At 35.3% G+C, this 18,069-nt stretch overlaps 1 protein-coding gene across 3 annotated transcripts; it reads left to right on the plus strand.

The window, feature by feature from the left end:
- The first annotated feature begins 11,182 nt into the window (after positions 1-11,182).
- LOC107793232 (putative galacturonosyltransferase 15) lies at positions 11,183-17,727 on the plus strand. Of its 3 annotated transcripts, none has more exons than XM_016615541.2 (7): positions 11,183-11,383; positions 11,632-12,008; positions 12,116-12,159; positions 13,929-14,099; positions 15,771-16,352; positions 16,465-16,767; positions 17,153-17,727. In XM_016615541.2, the coding sequence occupies exons 2-7, from the start codon at positions 11,750-11,752 to the stop codon at positions 17,438-17,440; spliced, it is 1,647 nt and encodes a 548-aa protein (XP_016471027.1). In that variant the 5' UTR covers positions 11,183-11,383; positions 11,632-11,749; the 3' UTR covers positions 17,441-17,727. The 3 variants fall into 3 exon arrangements, with proteins under 3 accessions (XP_016471027.1, XP_016471042.1, XP_016471036.1); XM_016615556.2 differs by having other exon boundaries at positions 11,196-11,383; positions 13,934-14,099; XM_016615550.2 differs by lacking the exon at positions 11,183-11,383 and having other exon boundaries at positions 11,385-12,008.
- Positions 17,728-18,069: the final 342 nt, after the last annotated feature.

An 18,069-nucleotide genomic window follows, 5' to 3' on the forward strand; every position in this document is an offset into this window, starting at 1 on the left:
CCGGAGAAATTACACTCCCTGTTTTAGCCGGTGGTGTGACTTTGGAAACAACATTCCACATCATGGACCAAGACACCGCGTACAACGCTATAGTGGGACGACTGTGGATACACACCATGAAGTCCGTCCCCTCTAGCTTATACTAAGTCGTCAAATTCCCAACTCAATGGGAAATATTCAGCATACGAGGAGAGTAGTGTACGTCCCGGAATGCTACCGCATTGCTTTAAACAACACAGCCACCCAACAAAGGAAGGACAAAGAAAAAGAGGCATAGCAATCAGTAGGGTCGAGGTCGGGGCATGATGAGGTTGGAGAAGGTAACAAAGATCCCGACGTAGTTGAAGCTGCAGGATCGACCATAGAACACCTCGACTCCATTCAATTAGATCCCAATGACCATAGGAAATGGCCTATAGTGGCTGCAAACTTCAGGAACTGGGTAAATTTAGTCAACTCTTAAAAGCTAATGCGGATTTGTTTGCTTTCAGCTATGCAGATATGCCAGGCATCCCAAAGGAAATCACCACGCATAAACTAAATTTTGACCCCTTCCACCCCCCGGTGAGGCAGGTCAGGCGAAAATTCAAGTCCGCGATCAACGACGCAGTGCGCGAGGCGGTGGAAAAACTGTTAGAAAATTGTTTCATAAGGGAGTCCAAGTACCCCAATTGGGTCGCCAATGTAGTAATGGTTAAAAAGAAGAATGGAAAAAGGCGGATGTGCATAAACTTCACAGACTTGAACAAAGTATGCCCAAAGGACTCGTTCCCACGCCTCACATCGACCAATTCATTGACGCAACGGCCGGACATGAGCTGCTAAGTTTCTTGGACGCTTACATAGGCTATAATAAGATCCTCATGGAAGAGGAAGATCAGGAAAAAATCACGTTCATCACCCACCAAGGAACGTACTGCTACAAGGTCATGCCCTTCGGACTAAAGAACACAGGGGCAACTTATCAAATGTTGGTGACGAGGATGTTCATGGATCAGCTCAGTAAGAAAATGGAAGTATATATAGATGACATGCTGGTCAAGTCCAAAAGGGGAGACTATCACATCGACCATCTGAAGAAACTTTCGACATACTCAGACGGTACAGAATGAAACTGAACCCGGAGAAGTGTGCGTTCAACGTAGCCTCAGGTAAGTTTCTAGGTTTCCTCGTATCATAGCGAGGGATCGAGGTCAACCCTTACCAAATCAAAGCCATTGAGGGGATACCCAAGCTCTTGACCACCAAAAAATAGGTCCAAAAGTTGACTGGCCGCATCGCCGCCTTATCAAGGTTCATCTCGCGGTCGTCGGATAGGTGCCATAAAATATTTGGCGTACTTAAGAAAAATAACGGCCTCCAATGGACTTCGGAGTGCGTCCAGGATTTGAGGGAACTAAAGGCATACTTGTCGTCGCGGCCCTTGCTTTCAAAATCAGAGTCGGGAGAGCGTCTCCTCATTTATCTAGTTGTATCTAAGGTAGCTATGGGCATAGTCCTAATTCGAGAAAACAAAGGTATGCAATCTCCCATCTATTACATTTATGTGTGTGTGTTTACAGTTTATTCTACTTTATCCTTTCAGACACACGCTTTTACACAGACTAAATCTTCCACTTGCATTTTAAGCTTTTTCTACACAGGTTTCCGTCCATAACTTTCCAATTTCGATTTTACCATTTGAAGAGTTCTCTTCTAGTTCTGCGATCAACTTGTCATTTCCAACTAAAGTGGAAAAATAAGTACATATATGATGGACTGATAGATCAAGACTGGTTGCTTACATGAAACTTGACCGCACTGCAAATTAATGATATACTACTTTAAAATAAGTGGATTAAGACGGGTGGAATTTATTTTGTACAGTGGGTGTATTTGCAAAAGATAAAATAAAAATTATGCTTAACTGGAATGATGTATTACAATAACAATTAAGATGTCAATTTATCAGAAATGATACACTTAAATAGTATAAACAGAATTTAGCTGAATAAATTGGAAATGACCCATATCTAACTAGAGCTGGTTATAAATTTATTTTGTATACAAAAATTTTGTGCGAGACTGCGAGTTAGTGGCTGTACATTGTTTTGACCATGGATTCACGGAATTGTAGCGTTCCGTTTAGAGGGCCTACTAACTATTGGATTCACTATTGCTAAATTTACAGGAGAGAAGTGTCAAACAAACGTCTCACTAAATATTGGTTAAAAAGTATGCAAATGGCAAAAGTGACTCCAAATTATAGTGACGTATAGGAAACTAAAATTCCAAAAAGAGTGACAAAGTCAAAAAAGAGTGACAAAGTCAAAAAAAAGAAAAGGTTAGTAAATGGACAGCAAAAGAAAAGCCTGAAATTATGCAGATTAGTATTAAAAACCCACTAAGTTAAGCAACCAAGGATGTGCAAACACTCCTCCTATATCACTGTGCAAGAGAAAAGATTAGTTCCAGTATTGCTTCTTTTTCTTTCCCTTTTGTTTTTAGCGATCGACTCGTAAAAAGAACTAAATCATGAGGAGATGAGCATGTGGTTGTATCTTTTGCTTTTCAAATAAACGAGTAAATGATCACTGGTATATTCCAACTGAAGGAAAAACGGAGAATCAAGAACACACAGTTCCCCGAAATAGATCAATACTTGTTTCACTAATCGACAATATGCTATAATATGAATTACGTTGTATAAATTCAAAGTCTAAAATCGTACATGCATTATAAAAGTTATTCCACTACTAGAAATCCGGTAAAAACCAACCAAAAATACCAACCAACGTTGGTCGGTAATGGCCAAAAACCGACCAAAACGCGACCATTTACGTATGGACGGTATTTTTGTGGTCGGAAAGGAATACCGACCAAAGTTGGTCGGAAATTACCGACCAACTTTGGTCGGTCAATTAAATTCAAAAAAAAAAATATTGCAAAAAAAACCGACCAAAGTTGGTCGGTATTTTAATTATGTAATAAAAAGATTCACCATCTGGGAATCGAACTGGGGTCTGTACTGTGGCAGGATACTATTCTTCCACTAGACCATTGGTACATTTTGTTTTAAGATTGTCTTTTATTTGATTTATACTTTTTAATTGTATTTTCGCACGAAAATAACCGACTAAAGTTGGTCGGTTTTATTAAAAAGTAAAATTACTGATCAAAGTTGGTCGGTTTTTTTAAATGACCCGCCGAATTAACCGATCAATTTTGGTCGGTTTTCTTAATATTAATTTTTATTTATTTTAATTGAAAAACCGACCAAAATTGGACGATTTTTTGAAATATAAATTTTGCGGGACTCAAAAATAGTTTCCCGTATTTTTTGCGCCAAAGAAAACCAACCAAAGTTGATCGGTTTCGTAAAAAAAATCGACCTTGGTCGGTTTTTGCCGAATTTTTTAGTAGTATTCCACTTTTTCGCAGAAGATCTCGTTTTTCTCAATAATTTTTCACAAAGGATTAAGGAATTATGGAGAGAGTTTTTCCTGTTTCTTTTGAGAAAAACAATCAATTAAAACAGAGAAAGGAAACCTATTTATGCAAGACAACCCTTGTTTAATTAATTGACACGCCCTACTCCCAATAGGTGTGTTAGTGCTTTGTTATTTTTTTCCAGCAGTCTCAACATAGCTTCTTTAGTACTGTTTTTTTTTTCAAAGCTGTTGGGAAAATATTTTTCTTAAGTCGAGGGTCTTGCATAAACAATCTCTCTACTTCTACAAGATGAAGATAAGATCTGCATACATATTATACTCTTTAAATCTCATATAGTAGAAATACATTAGGTATGCTGTTGTTGGTGGATTGACTATGACGTACCCATATTTCAGTCGTTCTTTCATCTTTTCCCTAATGACTTAGTATGTGAGACAAAATACAATTTCTCTCTTTACTAGGTATATATAAGGCATTATTCTTATATGTCAAAAATATATTTGATTTTATTTTCTTTCTATTTAGAACTTTAACTTTTTATAGTTATAAATACCATCGTTTTAAAAGGTAGCGTTCCAGGACTAATGTTTATTTGTACTCATGGAGGGGTGTTATCCAAGACATGGAAAGTAAGCTCCACGAAAATTTTATTTTCACTAGTAAAATTTTCAAAATTTGAAATGTGGAAAACATATACAGAAAAACGATGCAAAGCGTAAAGCACGCACGAGATAAATGTACCGCCTATTGAAAGCGTTAAGCTTCTCAAAAGGCCAAAAATATTTTTTTTCTCAAATGTATTTTTTCTCCCTAATTTGAGGTGTTTGGCCAAGTCTTTTGAGAAAAAAAAGTGTTTTTGGGAAGAAGAAGAAAAAAGTAGCTTCTTCCCAAAAGCAGAAACAGAAGCCGTTTTGACCTTTCTACCCTTAACAAAATATAGTATATATACCAAAATAACCGTTAAACCTAATACTTAGGATATTAATTTATAAATATTTATTTTTAGGATAGCTTTCTAATATATAGTGACTTTAGGGGTGAGTGCTTTTATATTTGTTGAATGATTTTTAATATATTTAACTTATATTAAAATAATTAAGTACTTTTAAATTTTATTTTCATATTTTACTTAAATAAAATAAAAAGATTTAATTATTGCATGTAATAACAAATTTTTAACATTATTTATTTACTTATAATATTAACTATTAAGTAAATTTATTCATGTCCTTATTCGTAATTTGATACTTAAAAGCATTTTCTGAAAAGTTTGGCCAAACACAAATTATTGCTCAAAAGTGCTTTTCAGAGTGATTAGCCAAACACAAACTGCTTTTGTATGCTTCTCTCCAAAAATACTTTTTTAAAAGCACTTTTGAAAAAATCACTTCTCAAAATAAGCTGATTTTTTCAGCCTGACCAAACAGACAATTAGTAACATGAAAGTTAATTCCATGTTTGCCTTATGACATTTGGAATTTAATTTCTCTCCTCCAGAACAAGTTCCAACTTTTATCTTTAAAACATTGATCAATTTAGACAACTTATGAATGACAAGTTATGGAAATTTTTGAAGTTTATGCATTGTAATATGTTTTGTGTTTAGCACAATAAACTCCTCGACTTATGATCAGAGGCGGAGTCAAGAATTCAACTTTATGAATTCTGAATTTTAAAATGACGACTTCAAGTGCTAATGATTAGATTCTAAATTTAATATTTATACCTATTTAATAAAATTTTTAATACAAATATATTATTTGAGCAAAAATTATTGGATTTGGCTGAATCCGCATACGGTCTTCTAGCTCTGCCACTGCTTATGAGAGTCTATTACTCAGACAGTCACTTAACTATGTGAAATTATTGAGTAACGTCACTTTTCTTTCATTTGTAACAAGAAAGTCACTCAACTAGTCTTATTGCATGCTCAAAATTGATCTGGTAGGAAAGGAATATCTCACAGATGCATGCTCAAAATTGATATGCATAAAGCATATGACTTTGTAGAGTGGGTCTTTATTGAACAGGTACTACAAGGTTTGCACTTTCCAACAAATTTTGTGAGTTGGATCATGACCTGTTTGAAAATAGTGTCCTACTCAATCAACATTAATGGCAAACCAAGTAGACCTTTTTGCAGCAAAGAGGGGACTTAGACAGGGGGATCTAATGCTCCCCTATTTATTTGTACTTGTGATGGAGTACTTGAGCAGACTACTAAAAAATATGATAAAAAATCCAGCATTCAAGTTCCACCCTAAGTGTACTTAACTTAAGATCACTCAGCTTAGATTTGCTGATGACCTACTTCTATTTTGCAAGGGTGATAAGATTTCAGTGCAACTACTATTCAACTGTTTTCGAAAATTTTCACAGGCATCTGGACTTACTGCCAATCTTACAAAGAGCTAGGTATACTTTGGGAGAGTTAATCCAGTGTTTCAACAACAGATATTAGCTATACTAGGATTTTCAAAAGGGGATCTTCCATTCAGATACTTGAGGGTGCCCCTAAGCTCTAAGAGGCTATCTATTACACAATGTCAGTCATTTATAGATAAGATGTTGGGTAAAATCACAAGCTGGACCAGTAAGTTTCTCTCATATGATGGAAGAGTAATGCTAATTAAGAGTGTCTTGTTTGGTATTCAAACATATTGATCGCATATTTTTGTTTTGCCAAAGAGGATAATCAACTTGATAGTGACAACATGTCGAAGATTCTTATGGACCGGAGATACAGGAAGTTCTAACAAAGCTCTTCTTTCTTGGAAAACTTTATATTATCCCATGACAGCGGGGGGAGTAAACTTTGTTGTTGTAGAAATATGGAACAAAATTGCCATTTGCAAATAATTATGGAACCTATGCAAGAAGAAGGACATATTATGGGTGCGCTGGGTTCATGCTTACTATGGTGCAAACATTCCAATCTGGGAATCTAGGTGTAATCAGGTGTCATGGTTGCTATAGAGAATAGTGAAAGCTAGTAAGTATGTGATTCAAGCTGGGATGAGCATGCAAGATTTGATCAATATACAACAGTTCTCCATCAAAGACTACTACAAGAAACTGAGGGAGGACTTCCCTAAAGTAGCTTGGAAGAAACTGGTGTGCAATAATTATGGTGCACCAAAATGGATATTCATTCTAAGGCTAGTTGCTCATGAAAGGTTATATACTAGGGACAGGTTGATGCAATGGAGTATCACCACAAACTCAACTTGTCCTTTGTGCAATGTAGAGAATGAAAGTGTGCTGCATTTATTTTTTGAGTGTGTAATATCTACGGAGATATGGCACGAAGTTCTGCTACAACGACAAGGATGGCATGATGAGGTAGTTTGGGCAGTCACCCACTGTAATGGCAAGAATGTAGATGCTGAAATCTACAGAATGTCACTTGCAGGTTGTGTTTATTTCATATGGTAGGAGAGGAATCAAATATTATTCCAGAACAAAAGGCGAGGCAGTCGATGCATCATTAGACAAATAATACAGGAAATATTTCAACGAGGGACCATGAAGCCACATTTGTCAAGGAAACTAGATAGCCTAAATTTCTACCCTTAAGCAAGAGAGAGCACTGATGTAATGTCAATTAGAAGTAGCTTGTTGGCGTAGATGGTGAGATAGGGAAACTGTAGTCTGGGACTATGTCTAGACTCAGTTCTGGTTCTTAGTTTTGTTTTTCTCTTGTGCTGTAAATATTATTACTTGGTAATGAAAGTTATTATTTACCACAAAAAAAAACTCTAAAAAAAAAAACTATTCTTATTGCACTCTGATGATCATTCAATCAGATTTAATGATTTTTTCGATAGAAAATACTGACTTGAAGTCCACATATATTTTTGGACTACATAAAATAATTAACACCAAAACAAAATATAAAAATCCACCCATACACCCATAATTCAGGGTTTGCCGAATTAACTAGCTTGTAAGTTGTAAGTAAGCCATAATTTGAATGGAAAGGTCACGAGATGGAATCTTAATGCAGTTGGCCTTTCTTTTATTTCCTGTTAAGTATGGGAAAAGGAAAAATTTATGGAATACAACGAAATTTTCGGTCATTAAAGAAGATTCTTAATTTGATAGGCACATAGCACGTTTAATTTAGATGTAGACAACATAATTAATTTCCAAGCCGACGATGCCAACGCTATTTTGGGATGGGAAATCACACTGAAAAAGAAGAATCATATTCTTGAGACCGAAATTTCAGGAGTTACGACTCAATTGTAAATATCATATTCATTGGTTGCTATCATAGGGTTCCGAATAAGTGAGTTGCACTCTCTATACATCCATCTGCTTTGCTATTTTTTTGATTTCTCAATAAGGAATGCCTTTTCTCTATTAGTTGGCTTTTATTTCATCACTTTCATAATTGTAGATAACAAAATTGCATGGACTGACGGTCAGTACCGGTTGTGAGTTAGTTTTCAGAGGTGTTTCTTGCGGATGTACCGGGCATACTATCTGGTAGGGATATTAATTTTTATATTGACTTAATTTCAAATACTTATTCCATATCTATTCCATCACACTGTATGACTTCAGCTTTGTTGAAAGAATTGAAGAAACAGTTACAAGATTTACTTGACTCCAACTCTATTTCTAATAGTAGCATTTTCTCCCCTTTTTACTTTTTGAATAATTGATATATATATATATATATATATATATATATATATATATATAGTTGCCCCATCAAACCATGTGAGTATAGACACATTTTTACATTTATTATACTCGTTATTTAAGACTTTTTACCTTAACTTTGAGTCAATTTGAATGCCCTACTAAGGGAATGCAAATCCTCTGCGGTCCCTCTTGTTAGCATTCTAGCCAAAAGGCAAGTAGAGGATCCTTTCCTTATGGTCCAAAATCTTGAAGAACATTAATTGTAACTTTTTGACTTCATTAACTAACACGTACTTTGTGTAAAACAGGAGTAATTTAATTAAGTTGGTGAAGTCGCTTTTTAGTAGTATAAAAATTAAGTTGGTGAAGTCGCTTTTTACTTTGTTTAAAACCGGAGTAACTGAAAATTTTAAAAAATAATTTTTTTGGAGTTTTTTAAATTTTTGAAATTCATCTTCAAGTAAAAATCGAAAATTTCATGGCTGAACGCTATTTTCAAAAAAGGTGAAATATTATTCGAACAAAAGAGAAACTTTTTTTTATATCAAACGGGCCCTAATTCTGCATAATTTGTTTCTAAACCAAATGGCCGTACAAATTTGAAAAGTGTTTGAAAGTGGTAAAAGAATCACAGCACACATATTGTCTCATACTGAACATTTCTAAGGTTGAATAAGAGTCCGGAACCAAAATGTGATATTTTTTGACTTAAACGATCGAAATACGTAAAAAAAAAAATGGTGACCAAAATACGTATAACACCCTTTTAAAGGGCGCTATACCTTAACGACCGTTTGCCCATTAAGGTATAGCGCCCTTTAAAAGGGCGCTATATATATTTTTGATTAGACGTCCGGGTATACCGTAGTTTATTAAGGCGCTATATGTATAACGCCTTAATAAACAATGCTTTACCCTTAATACCGTCCCTTCCCTTTCCCCGTTACAGAAGCAAACCAACCCCCCATTTTAAAATCAAAGCAGCGGTCCCCCCATTAACGACCCAAAAAAATTTGAGTGGACTCCACCCGTCCCACAAAAAGTAAAGATTATTGGTCCCACATCCTAGCTAAGCCTCCTCTCGTTGTAGGTTGCTCGTTTCGGATTCAAATCTTCAACTTTCCAAAAAACATAAATCGAGGTATTCCGATTTAGTTTTTGTCGAAACTCGTATAAAAAATATATATTAGTTGTTTTAAATGTGTTCTATGTTGTTTTATATTTTTTTTTGCGATTAAACTGGTATGTTATTTTTATCCGGATTAAGATATTAGTGTGCTAAGAAAATATGTAAAAATTGAGAAATCATTATTATTTATTCCAAAAAATGTTAATAAGTTACTTTTTACTGTTCTATATGTATTTTCGTGAATGTTTTGTGATTAAATATATTTGTTATTTTTATCTGGTTTAGATTAGTTATTTGCTTAAAGACTAGTAATATAGTGCCATTTTAGCGTAGTAAAATATAGTGCCTTTTAGCATAGTATCTCTGTAGTTATTAAAATTAATCATTTAAGTGTATCTCTTATACCCAAAAATACGTCAAAATAGCTGATAGATCAAACACAAACTCTGTCCAATTCTAGTCAACGATCGTAAGAAAATAACATAAGAAAATAATAATATTTTCCGGATATCTTGGTGCTACTAGGCCTCAAATATCGAGCCTTGAACCCATATGTGAATACTTAATAATTAAATCTTGTATCATTATAAAAATTAATTATTTAATTTACAAACAAACATATAAAATTATAAAACTAACATGTAAAATAATAAAACTAACACATACAAGAATTCCAGATATCTTGATGCTACTGGGTCTCAAATATCGAGCCTGGAACCCATATGTGAATACTTAATAATTAAATCTTGTATAATTATAGAAATTAATTATTTAATTTACAAACAAACATATAAAATTATAAAACTAACATGTAAAATAATAAAACTAACACGTACAAGAATTCCAGATATCTTGGTGCTACTGGGCCTCAACCTCACTCCCCCTCCCCAATAAAACTCATACTCATTTTGTTACACAACAACGATACCAGTCTATCGTACTCTATTGTAAGCGACAATTTAAAATGACACTGTGGAGATAAACTATAGCTCACTCAGTTATTCGCTATCACAACCTCATCCCCCAATATAATGAAACCCTTACTTTTCGCTCTTCGGACATTATAACAAAAATGCTTGAGAATTTAACAAGAAGAAAAATTTAACAAGAGTTGAGAATATTTCTGAATTGATTTTTGCAAAATTCTTAACGCCTTTAAATAAGGCAATGCCCAATCTGGGGGGTCGAATTTTTTGAGGTATAGCGCCCTTTAAAATGACGCTATACCCATTTGAATTATTGTTATATCAGTTAAGTGCAGATGAGTTATTTTATTGGTGGGCCCACAAAATATGTATAGCGCCGTTTATAAAAGTGCTATATCTGACAATCTTGTATCATAGCACCTTTATAAAAGACGTTATACATATAACGCCCTTTAAAAGGGCATTGTATGTATTTTGGTCACTAATTTTTTTTTTTCACGCATTTCGATCGTTTGAGTAAAAAAAAACTATATTCTGGTTCCGAACTCTTAAAATACAACCTTAAAATATCTTTGGTCGGTCAATCTACACAAGGATCACGAACTTGTGTTTCTTTGCAGATTACAGAAGTCAGATGAAAACAGCACATGAGCTGAAAATTCTCGGATTTCGATTTGCTATAGGGAATTGGAATTTCAGATGGTATTTTTCCCTCATTCAGCAAATATTAATGACAGGTCTGCTCCATTAATCAGTTAAATTACTAATTACACTATCTTCATCCTCTCAGATTTATTCAGAGATCCATCTGAACACGTGGCAAAACATGATTGGTTCAACTACTGTTGCTTGGAAGAAAAGCTCGTACGAAGGGTTATTTATCGACAAATGGCGAAGGAGGGAGAAAAATTATAACGTCGCCATGTGTCGGTGAAGTAAAAGGGCAAAGTCGTAAATAAAGGGAACAACTTAAGGGTAAAAGAGGAATTACAATAATCTATCCCGTGTACGTAGAAAAGTTGTTGTAGATGTAGGACTTTGTAGTCCAAATCTGTCATTTAATTTCTCTCTCAGCATTTAACGCGGCTATCAGTTTTGGCTTTTCGGCTTTGGCACTCTTTCTGTCCCCACCCCCCTATGAAACATCTCCGTCTTCTTTACACTGCCCAAAGAGTGTGATCACCACCTTCTATTTTCATTATTAAGCTGCCGAAGATCAAAGAGCAACCAGATTCTGTGCTAGGTAAAGTTTCTCTTCCAAATGCTCTTTCGGTTATTACACCGAAAGAGAAACGATTGACTGTAACATATTGATTCTGACTATTTTTGGACTGACGCTCGTAGTTTTTGTGGCTTTTGGATCCTTTACTGTTTTGAACAATTATTTGAAATTTCTCGATCACGGTGATTGTGTCCGTGATATTCGCTGTCTCTAACTCTGTGTGTGTGTGTGTATATGTGCGTGCTTGCGATTTGTATTGGCGGATACAGAGGATGAGTGCGTAATGAAGGAGCAATAAAGGAAACGGATCTGAAGCTGGAGATGAGAAGAGATGATACTTTTTGTATGGAAGAAGAAGCGGAAACTGAAGTTTTGTATTGTGATTAGATGATGAAGATGTACATATCGGCGACAGGGATTAAAAAATTGACTATTTCGAGTACCGCCGCTGTCACGAGCGGCGGAGGTGGTTTTGGATTGCCGGTAGTCATGAAAGGGAAGGGATCATCGCCGAGGATTCGCCGGATATCTTACCGGACATTATTATTGCCGTCTCTTTTGGTTCTCGGTTTACTTTTATCCTTGCTCTTTTTCAGAATTACCTTTATCATGCTCGAATCAGCCGCTTTTTGCTCTTCCTCTATCGGTAAACTATTTTCCGATCGTATTAAAATTTTTTCTTTTGCTTCTTAATGTGTTTTTCGTTTTTTGTTAATAATTTTAATTTTTTATTTCAATTGTTTTGTATTACAGGTTGTTTGGGATGGAGTATTTTCGGCGGGAGCGACTCGGCTGTGGTAAATCATTTTCCTCTTTCTGATAATTTAAAATATAATCTACTCATTGTCATTATCCTTGCGGTGATTAAAATATTGGAAATATTAGATGCAACAATTTTTTTGGTGCCACATCTTTTTGTGAGTTTTTCAGTATCACGTGCTAGTTTTACTATTATCCACGTGGGAGCACCTTCAGAATTTGGATCAAAATTGTTTTTTCTTTTGAGTAAAGTTGTTTGCCTGCTAGAAAGTGTTTCTTTTTTTAAAAATAAAATAAAATACACATAGGGTGAGGGAAGGATGGAAAAATAGGAGAAGATTACAACGTGGGGAATCGTATTTACACCAACAAAGTGAAAGTACTTTGATTTCTTGACTCTATTCGGTCAGAATGCCAAATTCTACTTGTTTGATAGTGCAGGAGTAGTAGTGGAGCCATAAATCTTACTAAATGGTGTCAAAAATAAGGGAGTTAACATGTAACATGTATACATAAAAATAAATTTTTAACCTAACTAAATAATAATAATTTTTCAACAACCCCTTACCATAAGGTGGCACCGTCACTGGTAGGGGACGTCCACGCCAAAAAATGTATCATATTTTGGAATATAAATTTTTCTGCTCATCCATTTTGACAAAAAATAATCATAAAGTAATTGTTGTCATTATTTTTCATTATAGTTTCAATTCGTTACTACTTAATTTAGGTCTCTGAATATTGCAGAGGATAACACTAGAGAAGTGTAGAAAAAAATTTGTGTCAACGTAACACGACTCTACTGAACTTGGTTTCGCTCCTCTACTATAATTCCTACTCCTCCGTTTCAATTTATGTGAACCTATTTGACTGGGCACGAAGTTTAAAAAAAGAGAGAAGATTTTTGAACTTGTGGTATAAAATGAGGCACATATATTTTGTGTGACTATAAATCGTTGCATAAAGTTAAATTGTTTCCAAATAAGGAAAGATATCATTTTTTTTGGCACGGACTAAAAAGGAAATAAGTTCACATAAATTGAAACGGAGAGTTATAATTTTTAGCTGGCCGGGAAAACCGATAGAGTTCTACAATTTGTAGTTGCCTTAATTATTTCAGGCAGAAGAGTAAATATCAAACTAGGTCCTTGCCCATATCTTACTATACGTAAGTACAACTCAAGTATTATTTTCTATTTAGTTTCAAGGATAACCGGATTTAAAGGAATTGTCGGTAATTGACATCCACTTGTTGGTTTCTGTACATCTGGCCACTAGTACAGCCACATCATGATTCATGTTTTAACCTATCATCCTGACTAGGATTAAGTAATGTTGTTCCATCTTTATTCTTTGACTTTCTAGTCCCACTTGATCTTTAATGCTAGAGCATATTGTAATAAGAAAAAGTGGGAGACACTGCTTCAGTATAAGTCAAAATTGCTCTTAGAAAAATCACTTTCAGTAATCAGTAGGATGCCCACTTGACTTAATTGTTTAAGAGATTAGTTGGCCTTTCTTGTCGTTGCATGTTCACATCGCTATTGTCCATTGATAGAATAACTTTACGTTAATCCAATAAATACGTAATAACTGTCTTTATATACATTATTATTACTTAGCAATAGTTAACTAATACATATTTTTGTATCGATTTAATCACTTAAGTTCATTAAAAATGTGGTTTGGTCTAAGTGAGTGAAAATTTTCCTGACTCTGGAGTCTTGATGAACATGATTCTCCAACTTTTATCGTTTCTATTTCTGATGCTACTTTTACTCCCTTTTTTGACCGTACGGTGAAAAAGCTCAGAGAAGAGTTGATGCTGGCATTGGTGGAGGCAACAAGTGATGGTGAGAATGGAAAAGGAGGGATAGAGAGTTCAACTTCATTACCATCCTCATTCAATGATCTTGTGAAGGACATGACCTCTAGTGGACAAGACATCAAAGCTTTCGCTTTCAAAACTAAAGCTATGGTAACAAGCAACCTTTTACTTCCTGCTTTCCACTTTACATTTAGTTCGCTTTTCTTGCGGGTCATTTCTTTTTATTTATGAACTGCAGCCATAATTCTCGTATACCTAACGTTGTATTTTAGTTTCTAAGTAGTTGGATAATATATTTTTTTTCCAATCCTTTTATCCGTTCCTCTTTGGTTGGAGAATCTTGAATAGAAAATGCACAAGTAGGCCACTTTGTCACATGAATAATCAGACTGCCTGCAATGCTCCATCACTCAAGCAGTGCTGCATGTTTGTTTTGGAATGCGTAATGGCCCAATCCACTTGTTGGCCTTGGCCCTCTGTGTAAAAGTATTCTCTTTACCTACCAATAATACGAGCTAAGGCAATCCTATGATTGCAAATGTTCTGTAGTTACAACTTTAGTAGACAGCTACATTAAGCAATTAAATTACTGGGCACTAAAGTCTGAGCCAGAGTTTCTAAAAAATGTCAATTTTCAGTTAATTTATAGGAGTAGATATTATCGATCATGCCATTTCGGAAAATCTTCCTACTTAATTTTCAGGTCTGTCAAAGCTCTGCTTAATGTCCGAAAAATGGAAACTTCACATAGAAACTGTTTTCCACCTTCGTGGAAGGGGCATTTGCATTGTCAGGATATAGATATTTTTGTCCTCATCTAGCTCCACTAGCCAAGAAAAGCCAAATTCAAAATCTTATCGTTTCCTAGGTTCAGCTACATGTCAGGAATGTATCGAATCTAATCAAACTACTAATTTTAGAAGCTTAGATGGCAGTTCTAATAGCTTCTTTGCATTGTCTTTCTAAGTAAGGTATTGTATCAATGCAGGCCTGGTTCAAGGGATTCAGAGGGTTATCCCAGTATAGATTTTGGAATTAAATTTATCCTGTATTATTTTTATACAAAAATTGTTAATATAACTTATCAGTTATAGAAGGTGTGATAGTTGTCAAGGTTATAGTCCTGGTTTTAATCCCGAGATTATATATCCTGGTTGTGAACCAAACAACCATACCATACCCTGCTTCTATATCCTGAAGCCGAGTCTAAAATGCTGAGTAGTCCAAATCTTTCTTTACCTGTGGAGGAATAAGCATCTTACGGAAGATTTTTGGCAGTTTGGACCCAAAGCTATCTAAGCCAGTTTTTGGTAATGGCTAAAGTAAATTGAACTAGGAAGAGAGTCAATGCTGACGAACAGAGTGAGTCCTTACTCTGATTCCTTGCAAGTAGCGATATTCACAGATATATAGGACTAATAGAGGAAATTAAAGAGAAGAAAATTCTTATCAACCTGAAACCAGAATTTTCATTTAGATTCTTCTCTAAAGGGTACTCCCTCTATGCGCGTGGTCCGGGGAAGGGCCGGACCACAAGGGTTTATCGTACACAGTCATTCTAGGATGTTAGAAACTCATTGTTGGCCTTTCCTAAGCTTCGGTTCCACATTCTACTTGCATTTTTAGTTGAAAATACATACTTGGGACCTTGTTCTTTCCGGACACTTAACAATCAGTTCACTACCTTACAAGTGACATGACTTCTTTTTTTAACTCGCTGAAAATTTCTCGATTATAGAGTAGGTCATAGCAAATTAAATGGAGCACCGTTGTATTGTTATAAATATTTGAAAAAGTTGTATGCTTCTTTCCTTTGTTTAGATAGTGAAGATGGAGAAATTGGTAGAATCAGCTAGACAACGTGAGTCTATTTTCTGGCATTTAGCTTCTCACGGTGTACCAAAGGGCATACATTGCCTATCTCTCAAGTTAGCTGAAGAATATGCTGAAAATGCTGCCGCACGTTCTCGCTTGCCTCCCCCTCAATATGTTTCACGCCTCACTGACCCTTCCTTCCATCACGTAGTTCTTTTAACAGACAATGTACTTGCTGCGTCTGTTGTAGTTTCCTCAACCATTAAAAACTCAAGTATCCCAGAAAGATTGGTATTTCATATAGTTACTGATAAGAAGACATACACCGCGATGCATGCATGGTTTGCCGTGAACTCAGTTAATTTAGCTGTCCTGGAAGTAAGAGGATTGCATCAGTTTGATTGGTCTCATGAGGTGAATATCGGGATTAAGGAGATGATAGAGATCCATCGATTAATCTGTAGACACAAATTTGACCGCATGAAGAGGGAAACTTTGGCAAACGAGTATGAAAATGATAAGGATTTGCAGTATCTACGGCCTAGCTGTGCATCCCTTTTGAATCATCTGCGCATCTATATCCCTGAGGTAATTGCTTAATTTAAGTATTTAACATTGTTTTCACCAACAAAATGATGATCTTTAATAAGAGACATTCAATGAATAATTGATTTTCTCATATAATTTCATGGGTTCACAGCTCTTTCCAGATCTGAACAAGATTATATTTTTGGACGATGATACTGTAGTACAGCATGATTTATCATCTCTATGGGAACTGGATCTCAACGGGAAAGTTGTTGGTGCAGCTTTTGACTCGGGCTGTGGAGATGGCTGTTGCCCTGGAAGAAAGTACAAAGATTACTTCAACTTTACGAGCCCTGTTATATCATCTAACCTGGATTATGATCGTTGTGGATGGCTTTATGGAATGAATGTCTTTGATCTTCAAGCTTGGAGAAAGACTAACATCACTGCGACTTACCATCACTGGCTTAAACTTGTAAGTATAGATCAACCTGAATATGTTGAATCAAAATTATAACTTGCCTTATTATTAGTTCTAAATGCCTATTACAAGGGTCTCACGAATACTTGGGATGTGCATTATGCATAGCTGCTGCTGCAGAATGTTTGAAAGTAGAGCATTTTGTGTCGATTATCATGTGAAATTACACAATTGCTAGCTTATATCTCTTCAGACAGGTTTTTCATGCTATCGAAAACATTTGTCAATAAGGGGTTAGCTTTCTGTTCATAAATAAAAGAGGAACGATCAATCTTATGGAAATCTAGCAATCTTGTCCATTCTTATTTATTTTAAGAAGCTGCTTTAACAGTGTGTTTTGACGATATCATGACTTTGACCTCTTAATTCTATTTTGCAGAGTCTCAACTCTGGTTTTGAACTGTGGAATCCTGGAGCACTTCCACCTTCCCTGATTGCTTTTGAGGGTCATGTGCATTGGATTGAACCTTCGTGGCACATTGCTGGTTTAGGTTATCGATCTGTTATGAATGTCACAGAGTCTATACTGGAGAACGTAGCTGTTGTACATTTCAGTGGACCAGCCAAGCCATGGCTTGAGATTGGGAGCCCTGAGATACGAAGCTTATGGAGTCGCCATGTAAATTTCTCAAACGAATACATTAGGAAATGTGGAATCATGGGGTGAATGGAAGGGGACACAGTCTTACTCTCAACGTGAAATATGTCGTAATTTATTCTTAAGATATATTCTGAGTTGGAGGGAAGAAGGTACAGCCTTCAGTCTCCGATCACACCACTGTAGTCACTGTATAGACTAAGCTAGCGTGCCATACACTACACAGCCTAGATGTTTGACAACTTTCGTGTATTAGGTTGATAGATATAAAGCTATTGTAAAGTCTTTTTTCCACGTTTCCGTACCTATAATAATATCTTAATTATTCTACTCCTTGAAAACTCTTCATCTTTCTATATATTGAAGTCATATGTAGCTTAGTTTCGACCTTCCACGAAGCTTGGATGACTATTTTAATGCTAGTAAGGGCACTATCAGATGTACAAACATTAAGAGAAATAAAGAATCAGATGTCCACTTTTACTAATTTTGAAAAACAATCTGAAATGAAGAACAAAAACGTGTATTTTAGATAAACTATCAACTGAGGTGAAATGGCTATAACTGACCATGTTACTTTTCTAAACACATAATAGAAATCCAAATAACTTTAAGTTAACCATAAGATTTCTTCAGTAAAATGACTAAGCCTTTCCTTGTATAAAATATCATGTACTTTCATGTAATGACAACCAGTT

Source organism: Nicotiana tabacum, chromosome 2 (assembly GCF_000715075.1).
Source record: "Nicotiana tabacum cultivar K326 chromosome 2, ASM71507v2, whole genome shotgun sequence".
In the NCBI taxonomy this organism is placed as follows: Eukaryota; Viridiplantae; Streptophyta; class Magnoliopsida; order Solanales; family Solanaceae; genus Nicotiana; species Nicotiana tabacum.